This window comes from Pistacia vera, unplaced genomic scaffold (genome assembly GCF_008641045.1).
Source record: "Pistacia vera cultivar Batoury unplaced genomic scaffold, PisVer_v2 Contig481, whole genome shotgun sequence".
Classification (NCBI taxonomy): domain Eukaryota; kingdom Viridiplantae; phylum Streptophyta; class Magnoliopsida; order Sapindales; family Anacardiaceae; genus Pistacia; species Pistacia vera.
The window spans coordinates 166,059-187,347 of NW_022196314.1; the positions used below are offsets into that span (position 1 = coordinate 166,059).

A 21,289-nucleotide genomic window follows, 5' to 3' on the forward strand; every position below is an offset into this window, starting at 1 on the left:
GGTTGATTTGTAAAAAATTATTCCTAAAATCAAATATGTCAAATAGTGGCATTTGGGGGGTAAGTTGTCGGGAATATTAATACCTTGGGGGTGGGGTGGGGGTTGGTTGTGTTATTAAAACTTACCTGAGATAATCCAATGTTGTGTCCCATGTTGCCTCTAAACAGTTGAGCATTTGATCCAAATTAACCTTATATTTGTTAAAATTTACAAAACATCCAATTCACTCATGCAGACCCTTTTGTCCTCGTTTTTTAAATTTTTCGGACGACATTGCCCTTGTTATTGTCATCATTTACAGAAATGCCACTAAATGTTGTTGTACCCAGAACTGGCCACCACCGCCAACTGTTATTAACCGAAGCCGGAGGCTGCCAAAAGTCACCATAATGGTGTACGACTGGCCGAATATGGCTAGTTGTGCGCCGGTAAGGCCTTTTCTAGGATCTAACCGTCTGTGGCACTACCAGCGTCACAACCATCCTGTAGCACTGCCGGCGGTGGTGGCTGGCTGCTAACAGTGGCTTGGGGTGGGTAAGGGAGTTTTTGTTAAGTTTAAAACGTCTTTGGTTGCTATGGTGTTTTTGCTAAATCTGAAAAGTAGGGGGTTGAAAGAAATTATTCAAAAAATAATAATAAAAAATACTATTATATTAATATTTAAAAATAAGAGTAATTTAGTAATCTATATATCATACCCACCTATTTATCCTCCCAACCAAACATATTATTCACCAATTTATTCAAACCAACCAAACACATTTTCTAAACTTTCCCAGTAATCTTCAAAGTGGTCTTTCTTTCCGTTAATATAATATCTCCTATAATAAAACATTATATGATCCAAACAACTCCATATAACATTATTTTAAATACAAACTTTAAAATTAGAATAATGCTATACTTTTCAAGCGAAACCCTAAATAATGTGCCGTCTTAAGTGATTTAACATATCATTCATCATGTTATGCCTAAAAAATTAGGGCTGACGTAACTTTACGTCAGCAAGGACAAATCAGAGTTCAGGAAGGCTTTGTGCCGCCTAGGCGCTACAACGTCATCCAAGGACGGAAAGAGTAAAGCTGTCATCAACTTGACAGATAAAGATTTGGTTTGTGAGTGGTTGGGAGTCGCCCACCTGCCCAAGTCTTGCTCGATTTAAGGATATCTCCTATACAATCAGCCAATGGGAAGTAGGGTAGGAATTGTACGACACCTGCCTGCTTACAGATATGTAATCATTACCTAGAAATCTCTTACTATAAATAGAGGGTTCCTCTCTCATTTTCGGGATTCTGATAACAAAAAAACACTCACTCTGTGTGTGTGTATTTCTACTCTCTGATCGCTATACGCGACCTGATTGTAATCTCTCATTTATAAAAAAGGCAATGGACGTAGGATTCGCTTTGAGCATCCGAACCACTCTAAAAATCATCTCCCATTTTTTTACTTTATTTTCCATTCACGTGTAATTTCTAAAACAACTTAGCACTTTGCATGTGCGAATAGTTGGTGTCAAAAATCAAGCATCAACAATTTGGCGCTAAAAGGAGGGCCTGATTTAGTATCTGCTCTTCATCAGGAATCTCTGATCAATTAGGTCTGTTCGCTAGTAAATGGCTCGTGGTTTTGAAATCGAGCGAGTTAGCCTCAGCAGCGAGGAGATCTCTCGGGTACAGGATGACACTTCTTCCGAAGCGCCCCCGATTCAGCAAAGTATTGTGGTGGATATTCCTTTGAGCTCGCAGCTCGACCCAGCTGTGATGGATTACTTAGAGAGGTTCAATAATACTATTTAAACGGTTAACTGAATGTTAGATTGTTTGGATTAGATTGTACCACCCGAGTCCGACAAGGTGGTGCCACAGCCGAAGACGCTTGTAGGTCACGCTAAAGCGCGGAAACGAGCAAAGGCCCATGCCGCTTGCACTATAGCACGTAAAGACAAGGGAAAACATGTGGCAGGTAATGGGCCAAAGGGCGTTAAGGGACCAGCGAATACCGGTCATGAAGCAGGTAGAATACTTATGGCTTTGCAACTTGGCGATATGTCGCATCATGAATCGTCTCTTGACCCATCGCATGGGCACCCCCACAAGAGTGCAAGGCAAGTAGACTCCCAGTATCACCAGAAAGATGGCCTTGACCATCATCGTGAGGGAAACTCCCACCATCTGCCGGTTGATTCTGACCACCATGAAGATCGGGATAACTCTCCGAACCATTCATTACCTTAACATGGCTCTAGTTATTGTGTGTCAAGGTATGCCAGAGCTTTCGACCGAGGTGAGGAAGAGCCTGATTTGCGGTCTTTCCTCAACTATAATCGCGAGGGTCGAACCCACGTTGTGGAAAGTGATCCTCAGGTAGCTCCGTTGCCTCAGATTGTGGAGCTACAGTGAGCTCTGGATCAGCTTAGAGCTCAACAAAATAAGCGTCAGAAGGTCGCTGAGGCGTCTTTCTTTTCTCCAACAATTTTAGCTGCTTCTCTCTCATTAAGGTTTAGAATGCCCGATATGCGAGCATTTGATGGGAATTCTGATCTGCGGGATCACCTCTATAAGTTTAACGACCTCATGGAGCTTCACCAAGTTTCCAACTTGGCTAAATGTCGCTGTTTGGCAGTGATTTTGACCGCCCACACCAAGCGTTAGTTTAGATCGCTTCCATTAGGATCTATTAACTCGTGGCAGCAGATGAGCTCGTTATTCTTGAGACACTTCCAGACGAATAAGAAGTTCTCAATGTCGCTGAGCTATCTGAGCAACATACGGTAGGAGAAGAATGAATCCCTCTAGTCCTACATTGACAGGTTCCACAGGGAGCTGCATAAGGTGGCTAATACATTTGAAGAATCTGTTCGGACTCTCATTATAGTGGGAGTTTGCCCATAGACCGGCCTTTGGAAAAGCTGCAATCTGAGGACAACATTTCCCTCACCCACTTTTATGACCTTACTAAAAAGTACCTCTGAATAGAGAATTCTATGGCCGCTTTTGATCACCCCGACCCCGGTTCTTCGACCAGTGCTCTTGATTGGGGGGAAGGTAGTAAAAGAGCTGATCGCAGATGGGATAATAATGATTAGCGAAAGGGAAAAAAAATGGTTTGAGCCCAAGAAATCTTATGCCCAGGTTCCTTGTCGCGATCGCGACAAGAAGCAGTATACTCCTCTGAACACGTTAGTATTGGCTATTCTGGATAAGTCAGAAGAGGTCAGCCTGCTTAGAGAGCCAACACCTATGAACAATCCTCCTTTAGCAAAAAATAGCAAGAAATATTTTCATTATCATCAGGATAATGGGCACCACACCGATGAGTGTCGGGCTCTCAAGCAAGCAATTGAAGACCTCATTAAGTAGGGGCATTTCAAGGAGTATGTTGATGGCCTGACTCCTGTTTAGGAAAAAGATCAAAGGGACTAGGGGAAAAAATGTCGTGGTCGTAAGAGTCTCTACCTCGTGGGGATCATCTTTAGAGGAATACACCTCACATGGAACTCTCGAGTAACTTAGAAAAAATACGCTCAAGAAGCTCATCATGACCCCGTGAGTGTGATGAACACGACATCGCGACTTACTAAGGTTTACAGAGAAGAAGAGATTACCTTCTCAAAGAAAGAAGCAGTGCGATTGCATCATCCCCATGAGGATGCAATCGTCATCGCGATAGAAATAGGTCTGTGCGAAGTCCATAGGATGCTGGTGGACAATGATAACGCTGTGAACATCCTATTTCAGCGAGCTTTTGAGGAAATGCAATTGGACAAGATAGATCTAAAGCCTGCCTCTATCTCTCTCTATGGTTTTACTGGGGATCATCTGTTTCCCAAAGGTACGATCGCACTTCCTGTCATTTTGGGCAAGACCAATGAAGTAACCAAGATGACGAAGTTCTTAGTGGTATACTGTCCGTCCGCTTTTATTGGCATTCTAAGATGACCTCTACTATGGAATTTCAAAGTCGTCACCTCCATTTATCATCTGAAGATGAAGTTTCCCACGCCGACGGGGTGTGGGGAAATGAAAGGTTCTCAGACCGAATCTCACAACTGCTATGTGAGAGCAGTGCAGATGACATGCAAAGGGAAAGGGAAGCCGATGGACATTCCCGAGCAGGCTATGGCGATCAGCAAGATAAAACCACAATCGGGTCCAATGGAAGACCGCATAGATCCTCGTGTTCAGGAGGAGTACTCACACAATGGGTTGGTTAAGTCTCTACTCGAGGTATCTATCAACCAGAGTGAGCCAACATGAGTATTGAGAATCAGGAGTAATCTTAGCCCTCAGCTTGTTGTAGATTTAATGAGCTTCCTCAAATATAACATCAATGTTTTTGCATGGACTCATGCTGATATAGTTGGGATCAACCTGCATGTAATATGTCATGCACTCAACATCGACAGTGCAGTCAAGTTGGTTTGCCAAAAGATAAGGGCCATGGACCCGGAGCGTTATGCTACTCTTAAAGTTGAGGTGGATAAGCTCCTCTCAAACGGGTTCATTCGGGAAGCTCATTACCTGAGTTGGGTCGCCAATCCAGTTTTGGTGAAGAAACCTAACAGCAAGTGGCAAACTTGCATTGATTTCTCTGATTTCAACAAAGCCTGTCTGAAGGATAGTTTCCCTTTGCCCAGGATCGATTAGCTCATCGATGCCACCTTTGGGCACGAGTTGTTAAGATTCATGGATGCCTACTTAGGGTATAATTAGATCCAGATTTATGAGCCTGACGAGGAGCATGCCTCGTTCATCACAGATCGAGAACTATACTATTATAAGGTCATGCCCTTCGGTCTGAAGAATGTTGGGGCAACCTACCAGTGTTTGGTTAATCATATGTTTTCTAAGCAGATTAGAAATCAATGGAAGTCTATGTCGATGACATGCTACTCAAGTTGCATATCGCTTCAAATCACATAGCCCATCTCGCTGAGATGTTTGACGTACTTCGGAGATTTAGAATGAAGTTTAATCCTCTTAAGTGTTCATTTTGAGTATCCCTAGGAAAATTCCTAGGATATATGGTTAACCATCGGGGAATTGAAATCAACCCCGAAAAGATTCGAGCTCTCCTGGATATGAAAAGTCTCGCCAATCGGAAGCAAGTTCAAGGCTTGAATGGGAGAATAGTAGCTCTCAGTTGCTTCATATCGTTGCTTGTCGTTCTTTAATATACTTAAGGTCAACAAGAAGTTTGAATGGACTCCAGAATGTAAGCAAGCCTTCTAGGGCATAAAAGAACATCTTGGAAAGTCACCTTTTCTATCAAAGTCTCTTCCTAAGGAAATCTTATTTCTCTACATGTCCGTCTCTCAATATACGGTCAGAGCATGACACGACCCGTCTCGACCCTCCTTATCCCATAGGCTCCGGGCGCACCCATGAGACTTGGGTGATCGAGACGTGCCATGTGGAAAAACTATAAAACCTGTTTATGAATAAAAACATCATAAAACTCTTTTAGCCAAAACATTTATAAGCACTCTTTTATTTTTTTCTCACGAATAGATGTAACGTCATTTGCATATAAACAAATGTAACTGAAATTTTCACAAATGAAATGTATGGTATCAGATTTTTTCCATATCTTTAATAATACAGAACAAGAAATAAATACATGATGAAGAAAACATAAACTTTGTAGCGAAAAAATAAAACACAACTATAGAATATATGATAAAATGAAGTCGTGTGGCCCAACCTTGAGTGGGATTCACTCCTCTGCACGATCTCCTTCTTGACCTAGTGGGGGGAAAAAGAAAAACATTTGAAAATGAGGGGTGAGCTAGAAATGCTCAGTGAGTGGGGAATAGGTTAGTATGTAATAAAACATTTCAATATACAATAAAAACACTCATGCTTATAAAATTTCAATTCCATAAATACATTTTATAATATAAGCCATCGTTCATAACACATGTTGAAATCTCTCATGGCAAGACCTCTTTTTGAACACTATTATGGTAAACGAATCAATACTCATGTTTCGCTAAAAATATCATTTCTAAGAAACAGTTCATATACGGATAACATTTACATTTATAAGTTCCTATTTTCAAATAAATGATATACATATATACACATATCCAAACTATCTCTCAATCACATGTGAAAACTCTCACCCAACTAGTACCTAGGGGTAAATCCGTCCAACCTGGCAAGATCTAACATCGCGTGGGTTGAACCACTAAATCCATCCTGCTAGGCAAAATCGATCACCACTCAAGCCTTCGACCCAGTGAGTCCAAGCATCACTCGGGCCGGCAAAATCATATCCAGTGTAACGATATCTGCCTCGCTCAGGCTTTTGACTCACTTGGGCCAACAAATCAAATCATGTGTAGCGATATCTACCTTGCTTGGGCCGGCAAAATCCATCTAATGTAGTGATATCTATCTCGCTTTGGCCTTCGACCCACTTGGGCCAGCAATATCAAATCATATACATATGTAGAATCAAATCAACATCATGAGAGGGTTGGGTACTACGTATGGTGGTTTGAAACCCACTTTCATCTCATACTTATTCTCAAAACATTTTTCTCATGAGCATATAATAATTGCACAACTTAAAAATATAAATGTAGGTTCTTAAATGTTTTCAAATCTAACAATTTAAACCCATTTTCATTTCTTTTCTAACTATTGCCACAAAACATCAAAATTCCATATTTCTCATGTCAATCAACAATTTCCAACAATAACATTGCAATAAAGCTCATTTATATAAATAAATCAAACATATTAGGCAATTTAAAACAATCAATAAGTATAAAAGAGCATTTAGAGATAACTTTGTTAAAAAGAAAGTTAGGGGTTTAGATTTTTCCACTCACAATTTGAAGCTCAACCCTTAAGCCGAAAAATGATTGAAATCTTCTAATAATGCCCCCGCTTGCCTCCTTATATACAAAATCCAATAAATCCTCCATACATAAGTCCCCATAAGGTAACACCTCAATATTAAAATCATTGGATACTTCACACACGAAAAGATTAACATAACTTCTTCTTTAACAAAACTGTCTCATAATCGAACATCGGTCGCTCTCGGATTTTTCTTAAAAATTATATTTATCATTTTAAGCCATAATTTTAATGGGGCGTTCTAGAGATACATTAGTTGTTCCCATAATTTTCTTAAGTCATTCCAGAATCAATAACTATTTAAAACACAATTTTCTTTTAGCTCATTCAAATATGTCCCCTGTTTCCAGAATTGGGGTTACTGACTTGAAAAATTCATAACAATTCAGCCCTTAATCCTTTTACTACAGACCATACATCCCACTCTTGGAAAATCAAGGATCCTTCCACTATTGATCCCTCTGGCAATCCTAAGAAGCCATCTCCACCTCATGAAACTCTCCAGAATTAAACTAGACACATATATGATTCACCAGAATTTAAAATCACTCAATTTGGATAAGAATAGATGCATCAAATCATTTTCCAAAAATACATATTCTGTAGAAAACGAAAATTCCAGAATTCACAAGGCAACTTCAAAAATCCATATAAAATTCAATCCTTCGAGTTTTTGAGTGAAATAATTTCTGAACACTCCTCAAGAAGTCTACAACACAATAGCATATCCGAAATTCAGTTTCAAACAAAAACTCAAAACATACAAACAATTTTCGAAATTCCACATGGTCAGATTTTTGTATAGTGAGCCCTTATATCAAAATCAAATCTTTAACCAAATTTTATTTAGGGAACACATGTATATTCTACCCACACCAATTTATTAAAATCAATCTCCCTATTTTAGTTTTGTTTTCATGAATTTATACCAAATCATAGACAAAACAATCCAAAGAGAGTTCTTTAAACCAATTGAATCATAAATTACCAAAAAGGGGAAATATCAAGCTTTACTCACCTCCCATTTGCTCAATCTCTCTTTGATCTTTCCGATCACCAGAATTTGCTCACCGACGGCCACTTTTCCAGCCACTTCCGTCGTTCTCTTCTCTCCTATCTCTCTATTATTGGTTCCATCTTCCTCTCCCTCATTTCCTTTCTTCTTCCTTTCTTTCTCTTCTTCTTCTTTCTCTCTTTTCTCTATTTTCTTTCTCTTCTTTTCCGTCTCTCTTTTCCTCTTTTTTTTTTCTTCTTCTTCTTCCCCTTTTTTCTTTTCATTGAATGGTCACTGTTCATCAAAATATCTAAAAAATATCAATTTAGTCCTCACTTATTTTGGCTATTGTATTGTACTCCCCAAAACTTTTAAATTATTACACTTTACCCCCAAAATCACAAAATAAAATTTAATAAAACTCCATAAAAAAAAGTATGGGGTATTACAGAGCAGCTCTCATCTGGGAAGAGGGCAGAGTTCAGTGGCCAGTGTATTACACGAGCAAGCGACTTTTGGATGTCGAGATGCAGTATCTAGAGATGGAACGGTTAGCCTATACCCTGCTGATCACTTTCAGGAAGCTGCGACCTTATTTCCATGCTCATACCATCCATGTTCTGACCAACTACCCACTTAGACAAGTTCTTCAAAAGCCGGAGGCTTCAAGTAAGTTGCTTAAATGGGCTATGGAATTAAGTTTGTTTGATCTGCATTACAGACCAAGGACAACAATCAAAGGGCAGGTTGCCACTGATTTTATTTCGGAGTTCTTTTATCAGCTAGATTGAGAACCCGAACAGTCATCCAGCGAAGTTGTCCAAGAAATTGTTTGGAACTTGTCAACTGGGAGCTTCTATGTTGATGGGTCTTCGAACAGAAGAAGAGCCAGAGCTGGTTTTCTACTCCTTAGTTTGGAAGGGACTCGAACTCATGGGATCTTTAGGTTTGGGTTCAAAGCTATGAATAATGATGTCGAGTATGAAGCGCTACTTGTTGGTCTGCGACTAGCAAGAGAAATGAGGTTAGAAATTATTGACATCTATAGCGACTCCCAACTGGTTATTAATTAGATTTTGGGAGAATATCAAGCCAAAGAATAGAACATGGTAAGCTATCTGAAGAAAGTTAAGTCGTGCTCGAGCCTTTCAAGCATTATGTGATCAATCAAATCTTGAGAGATAGTAACTTTGTTGCAGATGCTTTGGCAAAAATAACCTCCTCACTAGACTCCGATGCCCCAAACAACATTCCAGTTCGGTACGTCGAGGTTTCCAACATCAGCTCGCCTGAGCAAATCATAGTTACAACCAAATCTGTTTCCTGGATGGCTCCAATTATTCAGTATATCTGAGATGAGACTCTACTCAGCAATAAGACTGAGACGAGAATCCTACGAACTAGAGCTGCTCGTTACACACTTATCGGGTATCAGCTATACAAGTGAGGGTTTAGCACTCCCCTCCTTCGATGTGTAACTGATGATGAAGCAGATTACATCATAAGAAAGATACATGAAGGGATCTGTGGTAATCACACTGCTGCATGATCTCTCGCCAATAAAATTGTCTGTCAGGGATATTATTGGCCTCTACTTCATGAGGACACATTTAACTTTGTGAAGAAGTGTGATAAGTGCTAGAGATTTACGAACGTCCCATGAGCTCCTTCCCACCAGCTGACGATAATGACTAGTCCTTGGCCATTCTCTATGTAAGGAATTGATCTCATCGGGCCCATGCTGATCGGTAAAGAGGTCGTCAAGTATGCAGTGGTCGTAGTGGATTATTTCACTAAGTGGGTCGAAGCCGAGCCTTTGGCCGCGAGCACTACCAAGAATTTCAAAGACTTCGTCTTCAAGAATATAATGTGTCGCTATGAGATTCCTCATACACTCATCTCTGATAATGGGAAATAATTAGACAACGAAGAATTCAAGCAGTTCTGCAACGAGCTGGGGATTCATAAGAAATCTGCCTTAGTAGCAAGACCGCAGGCTAATGGTCAAGTTGAAGCTGTCAACAAAACTATTAAGTATACATTGAAGGCCAAGCGTCAAGGGCAATTGGGCCGATGATCTTCTAAAAGTTCTATGGGCATATAGAACAACTCCAAGAACCTCTACTTCAGAAACACTCTTTTCGCTAGCGTATGGCTGCGAGGTGATTGTTCTAGTGGAAGTAGGAACTGGTTCACTTCAGAGGAAATTTTTTAATGAGACAGACAATGAAGCACTCTTACATGCAAGTCTGGACTTGGTTGAAGAACACACCGACAAGGCTTGGTTTAGGATAGCTTCCTACCAGCAACGGGCAAAAAGATTCTTCGACTCTAAAGTCAAAAGAAAAGACTTTTAGGTTGACGACCTAGTTTTGAAAGAAGTCATTCTCAGCAAGTGCGGGGGTATTGGGACCTAACTAGGAAGGTCTATATCGCATCGCTAAGGTAATACGACCCGAAACATATTACCTCAAAAGGTTTAACAGTTTCGAAGTGCTACGGGCTTGGAATACTGAACATCTTCGTCCTTATTATCAGTAATTCTGAACTCGTTTATAGCTTTGATCATTTCTTTTTTACTTGTAAAGTTTTCCTTCTTGTAAGTATTATGAATAAGATTGTTCCACTTCTTCTTGAAGAGAAACTTGTATCGTGAATCGTGATCTCAAGTCATTTTTAAAAATCTTGTTTTTTTTATAACATTTTACAAGTTCAATGGTCAGATAAGTTATATTTGTTTTGTGAAGTGCTTAAGTAATAAAAGCACTATCACAAGTGGCTAAAAGTTTCTTTCATATATCAAGCAAATGTGTACAAAAAACAATGAGAAGCAACAAAAGTTAAGCTGAAGAAACTACAAGAACAGAAAAGAAGGCAATCATTGGTCATCGTTTCTAAGCCCCCCGGGTATGACCTCCCGATCCTTTGGACGATCGTCAACGTTTGAATCGTCAGCTCGATTTTCAGGAATGTTCGTTTCTAGCTGATCATCTTCCGAAGGAGGTTCCTGTTCCTCCTGCTATTCGGCCTCTTCAGCCTGGAGCATGGAAATAAGAATGGACTGATATTCGTCCGAGAGGTTGGAGATGTCCATTTTCGGATTTCTCGGTCGCAAGCTATAAATAGCTTATATTTCCTAGTGAGCAGCTTTCCTCTCAAGCTCGAGGCTTTGCTGCTTCATCTGCTCGGTCAATGAAGTGGCTCGCCTCTGAAGTAGCTCGAGGTCTGCCTCTATCGCTCTCTTCTGTTTTTCGGAGTTCTTCTACAACTGAGGCTGATTCTCCTCCGTCGCCTTTGCGTAATCGGTGCTCACCTTCAGCTTCTTTTCTCTCTCGCTCAGCTCTTTGGTGAGCCTCGCCACCGTCCATTGCAGCTTTTTGTTGTCCCTGCCTCTCTTTTTGAGCTCGACCTTCTGAAAATCCATAGCCGAAAGAGCAGAATCTCTCTCTACCAGGTATTGATCCGCTTGGATGCGAATCGTTTTTGCCTATGCATCCACGGCCGCGAGATCTTGCTTTAGCTTGGCATTCTCCTCCTTCAGCTCGTGGAGTCTGCCGGCAAAGTCCGTATCAATCTTCTACTATGCTACGGTTAGGGCGAGTAGGGACTGCATAGGAAAAGAGATGAAAGTTAGTTTTTTTTATTAAAGATCTTAAAAAAGCTGAGAAATCGGCTAGTATTAGAAAGTTCTTGAAAAGAACAGACTGCTTTACCTGACTGTGCAACTGGAGCACGGTGGCCACTAGATCAATAGGTCGGGAAGCCATGAACTATTGAAAGGTTACAGCAAGTTGGAATTCCAACAGGGTGTACAGTACCAGCTGCAAGTGCTCCGACAGTTGTCAAAGAGAATCCAACATAGTCGGGTCTGGCCCCAAGAGGGCAGGTACATCTTCGACCTGTTATTTGCCCACTCTCCTCTGGGCAGCCATGGTCGCTCCTTCTCCCTTGCGTGAACTCTTGGGGTCGACCGAAGTGCCAAGGGTGTCCCTCGAGGGCATCCTCGAGCGAAAGAAGTAGTAGGGCTGAATTCTCTCTAGCATCACCCCGAGGCCATCAGGTTCAGACTTTGTTTCCTCCTTGGTAGGCAGTTGTTTCATTTTCTTGGTCTTCTGGCCCATAGTTTTTTATTTCATGGCACGAGTAGCCACAGGTTGAGGAGCTTTTTCACGTTGCTCTTTGGATGGCCGCCTTTCGGCACTAATCTGTATCCCTCCAATGGGGATGGCACCGGGGGTCGCTTCCACTAGCTTAGTCAAGTTGACCCGGGGGAATACAAACCCCCCAGCCTTCGTCGATGGCTTCGGAACCCTTGGTGGCATGGTTGCTGCACGCCATGAAAATGTGTTAGCGAAAAAGTCATCTTTGGTACAAGGCTAAAAGTTCTTCTGGGCACAAAGATACTTACAAGCTGAAGCTTCCAAAGATGTCTCGGGACTGAAAAAACTGTACTTTCACAGGTTGGTAGTGGTCACGAGCAATCTTGTGTTGTGACTTTGATCGAGTAAATGACCAAACACCTCGATACGGTTGAAATCCGCTAGAGCCGACAACCTAGTCGTTTTGTTTTCTACGAAAAAACTAAAATTGCATTAGTCTTAACTACTAAAAGAGAGTTATAGGAAAGGATAGTTAGTTTGGAAATTAAAAGGGAAAAACCTACTCGGCTCCCTAAATTTACAAACGTCATCGTACTCGAAGAAGAAATATTTGGTGTCATAAGCCCCAACATTGTTGGGGTAACCAAATATCCCTCCCTCAATCGTAGATTGCTTCGAGAGGTAAAAAGAATCTTTATCCTTGCTTTTCTTTATATAGTAAGAGCATGCAAGTTCTAACATTGTTAACTCGCCAAGTCCGTATTTGCGGCATGCAATATACATAGCAACTGCTATCATATACGCATTGGGTATTAATTGAAATGGCACGACCTAGAAGTGGTTGAGGATCGACCTACTGAAGGGTGAAAGGGTATCGTCACCTTGCATTTGAAAATTGTTTTTGAGATCACAGTCATCCCCTCTGGAAGGTCCTAAGTGGTGTATGACCTGTGATGGTAGACGTTTACGTTGATCGCAAACTGATCTACCGCCTTTTGAATTTCGTCCGTAGTGGTTGCTGATAGTACCGCCTGTCTGGGACCTGCCGAGGTGCCCGAGGGCTGCGAGCTTGTCCTTTCGGCTACTCTCATCTCTGAAGCGTCCATTGCTATTAAAGTCTGAAATGGTGCAAAACGTAGAGGTGATTCAGTCTCCGTACATAGTGTTTCGTATGACTACTTGAAAAAGTAAAAGAAACCATAATTTTCCTTCCTTAACCCCTGAAAACCCTAAACATCCTTGAGAATGGGTTCCTAAGGATCTGTGCCCTAGGTTTTTAACTCTTAAGAGTGTTCCTTTTTTAACACTATCCAAGAATGTGCATCATGTAAGTTTACCAGACATTCATACCCACCATTGCTTTAAAAAAAAAAAAAATTGAGTTTTTAACAGAAATGAAAAGAAGAAAGGGAAGAGTTTTCCTTACCTCTTGGTTTCGGGGGACGAACGTTCTATCGTAACAGCAGGTGTGCATTAACTGGAAGAACGATGAACTGGTTTCTTGAGTGCAAAAACTTTGTTTTTCTCTTTGAAGATTCGAGTTCTGTGAAAAGCTTGAAGTGGGCTTAGGGTTTTATAGGGAAGAAAGCGATGTTTGGCTTCCTTTGCAAGCGATGTTTGGGCGGGACACGTTCCTAGTCGTTGGATGCAACCACGTGTCACCAATCCTCGCGAAGAGTAACCTTCACACTTCGTGGAGATCAATCGACGTTTCCCTCCGTTAGAGACACCAAACGTCGGTGTGGTTATCTCCTTCACATTAAATGCACCCTCATCCGCATTTAATGCTTTAAAAGAAAATGTCGTTTCAGCATGACTTGCATTTAATGCTCATGGCTGACACTTATTGCGCAAAGATAGCTAGCTGTCAAGCGCAACGGATAACATCTGAAAAGGTCATTCGAATGAAACAATCTTCTTCGTATATTGAGCTCGAAGCGAAGTGATTCCCGGTTTTCGACGGAGAATATCCTAAGTATTTTTAGGTCGTGAGCGATGGATAAAGTTCAAAGCACGTTGGTATAGCACATTGTGTAATTCTCAAAATCCACATCACAACCTCCACTTAGTTCGCTGGTTGAGTTAGACCATGAACTTTATGTTATTTCAGCCGTTCTCCACTTGCAGTTCGAACAAGCGTTCCTCGAGACAAGTCAAGTCATGACATAATCATGAAGTTCTCAAGGTTCAAACCTCAAACCTCAAGAACTAGGGGGCTTCTATTACACCTAACAACTCAGGGCTGACGCAAGTTTACGTCAGTAAGGACTAATCAGAATTTAGAAAGGCTTTGTGTCGCCTAGGTGCTGCCACGTCATCCAAGGACGGAAGGAGTAAAGTTGTCATCAACTTGGCAGGTAAAGATTTAGTTTGTGAGTGGTTGGGAGTCGCCCACCTACCCAAGCCTAAGAATATCTCTTGTACAATCAACCAATGGGAAACAGGGTAGGAATTGTACGGCACCTGCCCGCTTATAGATTTGTAATCATTACCCAAAAATCTCTTACTATAAATAGAGGGCTCCCCCTCTCATTTTTGGGATTCTGATAACAAAAAAACACTCACTCTTTCTCTCTGTATTTCTACTCTCTGATCACTATACGCGACCTGATTATAATCTCTCACTTATAAAAATGCAGTGAATGTAGGATTCGCTTTGAGCATCTGGACCACTTTAAAAATCATCTCCCATTTATTTACTTCATTTCTCATTCACATGAAATTTCTAAAACAACTTAGCACTTTGCACGTGTGAATAGTTGATCTCAAAAATTAAGCATCAACACATCACATGAACTCTTTATTTGTACATCAAATTCGCCCAAGGTGATTTATCATTTTTAAGAAAATTCTAGATCATAAGCCATGTTTGGTTTATGGATTAGATGGCTTGGTTTGTGGATTAGAATTGGATTAAATGAAAGTATTATGAATGGAAATCAATGAAATGAAAGTATTATGAATGAATAGAATGAGATTACTTTGTTTGCTTGTAATAAGGAAGGTTGATGGAATGAAAAATAATTTGTTGCTTTTAGACTAAAATGCCTTGAATTTATTTTATTCAAGAACCATAATTTTATTTTTTATTTAAATGTAAAATATAAAATATAAAATTTCAAAAAATTCAAAAAAAAAAAAATCAATTTTTTTTTTAATTTCAAACCGACCAAACTCGTCGACCAACGAATTTGCCTCATGCTTCCAATGTCACCGCCAGTGCTTGGAGAATCAAAAGCCGCAAATCATCCAATCTTGATAGATCTTGGCCATCGAAAAACGATGGTGTGACGTCATGCGAGATGGCCTTCTATCACAGCCATCGTGTGTAACATCACAATGCCGGTTTTTTACAGCTGGGATCTACCTAGATAGGCAAATCATTGGCCGATGATGGCTCACACACTGGCAATGATGCTAGTAATGTGACGAAAATTCATTGTCTGGCAAATTTGATCGGTGATGACCGATTTAAAGATTTTTTAATTTTTTTTTTTTAAATTTTGAAAATTCTTAAAATTTTAAATATTTATTCATTAATATTTTAAATAAAATAATTATTGAATTATAAAATAATTTAGATTTAAATAAATTGATTTAGGGGTAAAATGAGAAATCAAAATTTAAAAGAAGGTAAATTAGGCATTTTAGCCATCCATTATGGATGGACTTCCTAAATTTGGGAGGAATCCTACTCTACCCTTTTTTTAAGAAATAAGATTCATATTCCTTATGCAACTTCTTTAAATCAAACAAGGGATAAGGAATAAAATTATATTCTCTTGTTCGTTCACCCGTAGCAAACTTGACCCTAATGACTTCTTTAATTTAGGAATAGATTATGGCCACCTTGAACCGGTTGAGCCCGATATCAGGTCAAGTTAACTGATTGGGCCGGCCCTGATAAATACAACTTGGTTCTAGCCCATAAACTCAATAAACTAAAACTCGGGCCGACTCGGATCTATATGGGATTCACACTCCGACCAATTACAGACTACAGAAGCTACACAAAACAGAGAAGCAAGCAAAGAACGTTGTCGTTTGAACACGAAAAAAATTGGAGCAAGAGAAAAAAATCAATTTGAGATTGGAGGCCAAAGGAAGAAGAGAATTCTCTCGCAAACAAACACAATGGCGCAGGATTCAGAAAAGAGGTTTCACTCAATCATGGATAAGCTCTTTCAACCTCCTAAATCCGCACCAAGCTCCTCCAGGTTCTCTTTCTCTCTCTCTCTCTTTTTTTTTTTTTTTCCCTTTTTTTGGTTAATTTTTGTTTTCCCTTTCAGCGTTTGGTTCCCGAGAAAAAAGAGGAAACCAATAGAAAAACAAATGAAAATGAGAATCTGTGCTTAATTGAGCTGAATATTTCTGTAATGTTTCGTTTTATTTATATTGATTGAAAATACTGGTAGTATAACCTTTCAGAATTTGAAAATTATTTTCTTAATTGCTCTTTTTTTTAAAAAAAAAAATTATTTTATGTTTTAGGGTTAATGTTTAGGTGATGTTAGATGCCAAGTCTGGTAAATATTTATCACTTGGAAGTGTATCGAATGCTTGAGTGGTAAATGTTATCAGCTTTTAATTGGTTCCATAGTGTTACCGGTAACTGGCCTTGATGGTAGTGTAACCTTTATATTTGTTACAGAGTGTAATATTAACAAAAAAATTTCAATGGTTTTGTTTATAAATAGTAGTTGTTCAGCAGTTGAAGTGGCAAGAGGCGCAAAGCGTCTGAATCCGGAATCTGCATTAGCGCTAGTGGAACCTAAAACCATTGTGAACACAGTGGAGAAACACCAACATTCTTTGTCTTCAGCTGGATCATCTCAAGCTCCACTTTGTAGACCATGGGACCGAGGAGATCTTATGAGGAGGCTTGCGACCTTCAAGTCTATGACATGGTTTGCCAAGCCTAAGGTTGGAGAAATCTTGTTTAAGATTTTAGTCCTCTTAGTAAGAAGGGAAAACAAATTCTCTTGGTTTTATCTAATAAGATTTCTGAATGCTCCTTTCTTGTTGTTTTTAGGTTGTAAGTGCTGTAAATTGTGCAAGGAGAGGTTGGGTCAATGTGGACACAGATATCATAGCTTGTGAATCTTGTGGAGCTCGTCTCCTTTTTTCTGCTCCATCGTCTTGGACGCAGCAGCAAGGCATGTAGTTATTCTCATACTACATCATGCGATATTAAATCAGTTCTAAATGTTTTTATCTTAATATTACTATTTCCTGTGTTTTCTCAGTTGAGAAGGCAGCCTTGGTATTTAGCTTAAAGTTAGACAATGGACACAAATTACTCTGCCCCTGGATTGACAATATCTGCGATGAAACACTGGCTCAGTTTCCTCCAACACCGCCTCCTTTTTTAGTTGACAAGTTTCGAGAACGTTCTTCTGCACTTTTACAACTGTTAGCGCTTCCAGTAATATCATCTTCTGCCATTGAGTATATGAGAAGCCCTCAGTTAGAAGAATTTCTTAAACATTCGTTAATGCCGGAATGTGGTGATGGATATGCGAAGGCTTCTCAAATAGATTACCTTGGCAGTGCCTGTGAAGACTTTTCTGCTGACTTATATTATCAGGTTTGAAACTTGTTTGGTAAATAGTTTCTGAATTCTGGGTTGCTGATATGATCAATTGCTTACATCTGATATTGTTGTCACTGGCATATGAGCTTCAATACATGTTATCTTGATGTTCCCTGCCTCCTCACACATATTGAATTTATGTATGCTTGTAATGGTTGATCAAGATTCCATTTCCTTGGAAGTCAAGAGGCTCTCCTTTCTGATTTCTTCTAATACTGTGTCATGGTCATTATTGCTATCAATGACCTGTTTACTGATTTCCAATATTGCACTTGATCAACTGACGATTTCTCACCTTTATTAGTTGATAAAAACCAGCTTGACTTTATCTCTTATTGCTGTTCAGTTTTTTTAATTAGTTCAATTATGCCAGAATATTTTCTTTTACTTGCAATCAATGGAAATTGTAAATTCATGTGTTTTTAATTGAGTTTGGTATTGCCTCACTCTTATATAACTTGTGCATACTATTTCATATTTCTCCAACATTCAACAATATTCAGTAGATTATGGTGTTCAGTGTTTCATCTTTCAATTAACCCATTTTGTGCTCTTGTACTGAACAAAGTAAATGAAAAAATGTGATAATTGCACGACAAGCGTGATTTAGAGTGTTCACTGTTTCCGCATTGTTGAGATGAGTGATGATCTATTAATGCATTTTCAGGCACAAAAGCTCATAAGTTTATGTGGCTGGGAACCACGCTCACTTCCTTATGTGGTTGATTGTGAGGACAGCGTAAATAATTTTGTTATAGATGTTGATGGACAAAATCCATGCATTGATGCTCAATCTGGTGGTAGCAATGAAATTGTTGAGGCAGCTGAAAACTCTGGGATTCATAAATCTGTTGTGTTGGATTGCAGGCTTTGTGGTGCTAGTGTTGGATTATGGGCTTTTAGTATGGTTTCCCGTCCAGTAGAGTTTTTTAGAGTAGTGGGATATGCTGATGAAAATGGTGAAAACAATTCTGGAACTCATGGTGCAGAGAATGAAAATCATGAAGTTGCTATGAACACTGTCTCAAATGGTGCCCCATTGCATAAGGATACTTCACCGAATTTAAATCTGACAATTGCAGGGGGTCCACCACCAACAAAACAGAACTTTAAAGCAACCATTTCTTTACCACTTATTGGCCGAACTTTAAGGGCTAAGTTCTCAAATGATTCTAATTTTAGCGATAGTATTTATGATAAACAAGAAGAAATTCGACATGGATCTAAGAATAGTAATTTGCTTAAGGAGGGATTAGACAGCACAGAACCCAATCTTACTGGACAAGTTGTCCAGATAGAAGAGATGGGGTTGTTGAGGAGTAAACAACACGATCAAGGAACAGATAGTTCTACAAATGATGAACAATCCCCTGGTCCAAATCATAACGCTAGTGAAAGAGGTGATACTCTTGGAAAGGAGAATAGGGATCATATGCCTATGGAAGGAACAAGTGTCACCCAGCAAGCCACATTTTCTGAAACAGGTAAGCATTGTTGTATTATACAAAGTCCCATAGCAACCATTCAGAATGTTGACGTAGATCTAAGTCAAATTGATTTGTTGCCTGAAAATGCAGCAAACGTTGATCCATCAAGAGGGGAATCCAGTGGCTCTGAATCTAGAGATTCTTCTATTACAACTCAGGATGCTAATTTAACTATTGCAAATGGGAAACAGAGCAAAAATGAAAGATCATTGATGATTACATCTGACAATGCAGTCGTTTCTAGAAGTACAGGTAAGATATAGTATTGATAATCGCCATAACTGTTTCAATGATATTTTGAAGTAAAATCACTATTCTTCTTATTTATACTTGATTAATTGATTCAACTTTTTAATCTTGGCTTTTCACACCTTTCTGTTTCCCTTTTCTTTTGGCTGGGAATCTTGCTTACTATCATCTTTCAAAGAAATTTGTAGTAACTCTTACATTATATATTTTTTTTTTCTGAAGAAGCATTGCATCTTCTTTCATTTGGCAATTGTTGGAGCTAATTATGTTATACCTTTCTACTTGTGCCTTCTGCAATTTCTTCATTGATATTGTCTAGGAGCAAGGCTATACTTAGAATTGAGTTATACAATCAGGTAAAAAACAAAGGACAAAATAGTTATTTTACATAAATTTTGTGCAATTTTTGTCTGGTTATATGATTCAGTTGTAAGCAAAACATTATTGTATTGTCTAGTGAGTATAACAATTATTGTCTTGGCCTCTTCTCTGCTTAACAGTGCATTAATATTAAATTAATGAATCTAATATGGTTGCAACCTTGTCCTTTTTGCAACTCATTTTTGTCTTAAGATCATTCACAGCTCATCATCTTTTCTTTTCCAACATTGAGGAAGGACCCTGAAGAGGAATCCTGTTATCGTATTTAATATTGACTAAACCCTATGTTTCAGGGTCATTATTGGTGTGAGGCTAATTTAATTCACAAAGTTGCATTAGATTTTGATAGCTGGTTTCTTCCCCTATCCATAAGCTGACTGTGTCACACACTAGGTGGAATAATTTTGACGGGGTCGCATATTTGTGCCTCAAAGAATAAGCTAAAACAAGGTAACAGCACAAGTTTACTCGAGGTATTGAGAAGATTGATGATACAGTTACATTAGATATTCAATGGGCATTTAAGATCCACCATTCATCTGCAGAAAGTACAGTTTAGTTTAGAAGTAAAATACTATCAACTTGCTAAAGGCAAAAATGAAATCTAAATATTACTCATGTTTTGAGTGAATAATGAATTTTAACAAGTAGCTGTTACTTTCTGTATTAAGTTTGCCAAGTATAACAGTTTATATTAACTAACCATGCTCCTGTCTTCCAGCCACTACTGAACTGTGAAAGTATTGCCTTCTTTGATGGATGTCAATTTGGTCTATGCATTTATGGCATATACAGTTAATTTTCACTTTTTTCTTTTTGCTTTCTGATTCTCATAAGATTTGTTGTTTGATTATAACATTTTAAATTAACCATGCTACTGTCTTCCAGGAAAGGATACTAAGCAACTTTCAGAAGATAATGCGATGAAATTTGATCCAATTAGGCAGCACAGACATTTTTGCCCCTGGATTGTATCAACAGGTAGTGGATCACCTGGATGGCAACAAACACTATCTGCTTTATGTCGTGCGAAAGAGCATTTTCATCCATCACTGGAAAATTCTCCTCCATCTACCTCTGTGATTAAGGTATATCCAAATGTTCTACCAGTAAGCCTTGGTTTTAAGACACTTGAAATTAACAGCGAGCAGCACAGTGATAAAACTCAGTCAATCATAATAAATGGAACATTGAACCTGCAAATGGGTCTGAGCTTAATCCTAAGTTTATCTGAATTCTGTTAATTATGATGCAAGCCTGTATTTAGCAAAATATGGATGCTTTTTCCCCAGTTAAACCCGATGCTTTTATTCCACTGTGAATTTGTATGTATATATGGTATACAGTGACGGTCAATTAGATTTCTTAGTACTTTCATCTAGAAAGGATTTATATCTTGCTGGCTATTATTAACAGGTGGATGATCCTGTCACCTCAGTTAGAAATCTTTTCATGTCTCCGGTTGCAAAAAGATTGAAGCCCAGTCAATAGTCAAGCCGAAGTATGCACCATTTCATCAGTGTTTCTGGAAATCAACGAGTTGCCAAATATGTGTGGGATGAGACTCCTGCTTCTCTTATCTGGTAGGTTCTGATGTCCTTAGAGACGTA

The 21,289-nt window shown here is 39.2% G+C and overlaps 1 protein-coding gene across 2 annotated transcripts; it reads left to right on the forward strand.

Moving 5' to 3' along the window:
• Nucleotides 1–15,988: 15,988 nt before the first annotated feature.
• On the forward strand, nt 15,989–21,237 carry LOC116146669. 2 transcript variants are annotated; one of them, XM_031432086.1, is made up of 8 exons: nt 15,989–16,186; nt 16,667–16,892; nt 17,002–17,125; nt 17,216–17,556; nt 18,230–19,046; nt 19,140–19,301; nt 20,568–20,767; nt 21,096–21,237. In XM_031432086.1, exons 1-8 carry the CDS (start codon nt 16,104–16,106, stop codon nt 21,168–21,170), a joined length of 2,028 nt encoding a protein of 675 aa, XP_031287946.1. In that variant the 5' UTR covers nt 15,989–16,103; the 3' UTR covers nt 21,171–21,237. The 2 variants fall into 2 exon arrangements, with proteins under 2 accessions (XP_031287946.1, XP_031287945.1); XM_031432085.1 differs by lacking the exons at nt 15,989–16,186; nt 20,568–20,767; nt 21,096–21,237 and adding an exon at nt 19,521–20,091 and having other exon boundaries at nt 16,524–16,892.
• Nucleotides 21,238–21,289: the final 52 nt, after the last annotated feature.

Bases quoted from the DNA above. Each gene is read 5' to 3' on its own strand.
- LOC116146669 (XM_031432086.1), top strand. From the start codon at position 16,104: ATGGCGCAGGATTCAGAAAAGAGGTTTCACTCAATCATGGATAAGCTC. The intron at 17,557-18,229 runs GTTTGAAACTTG...ATGCATTTTCAG, and splicing joins CTGCTGACTTATATTATCAG to GCACAAAAGCTCATAAGTTT. The intron at 19,047-19,139 runs GTAAGCATTGTT...CTGAAAATGCAG, and splicing joins AGCCACATTTTCTGAAACAG to CAAACGTTGATCCATCAAGA.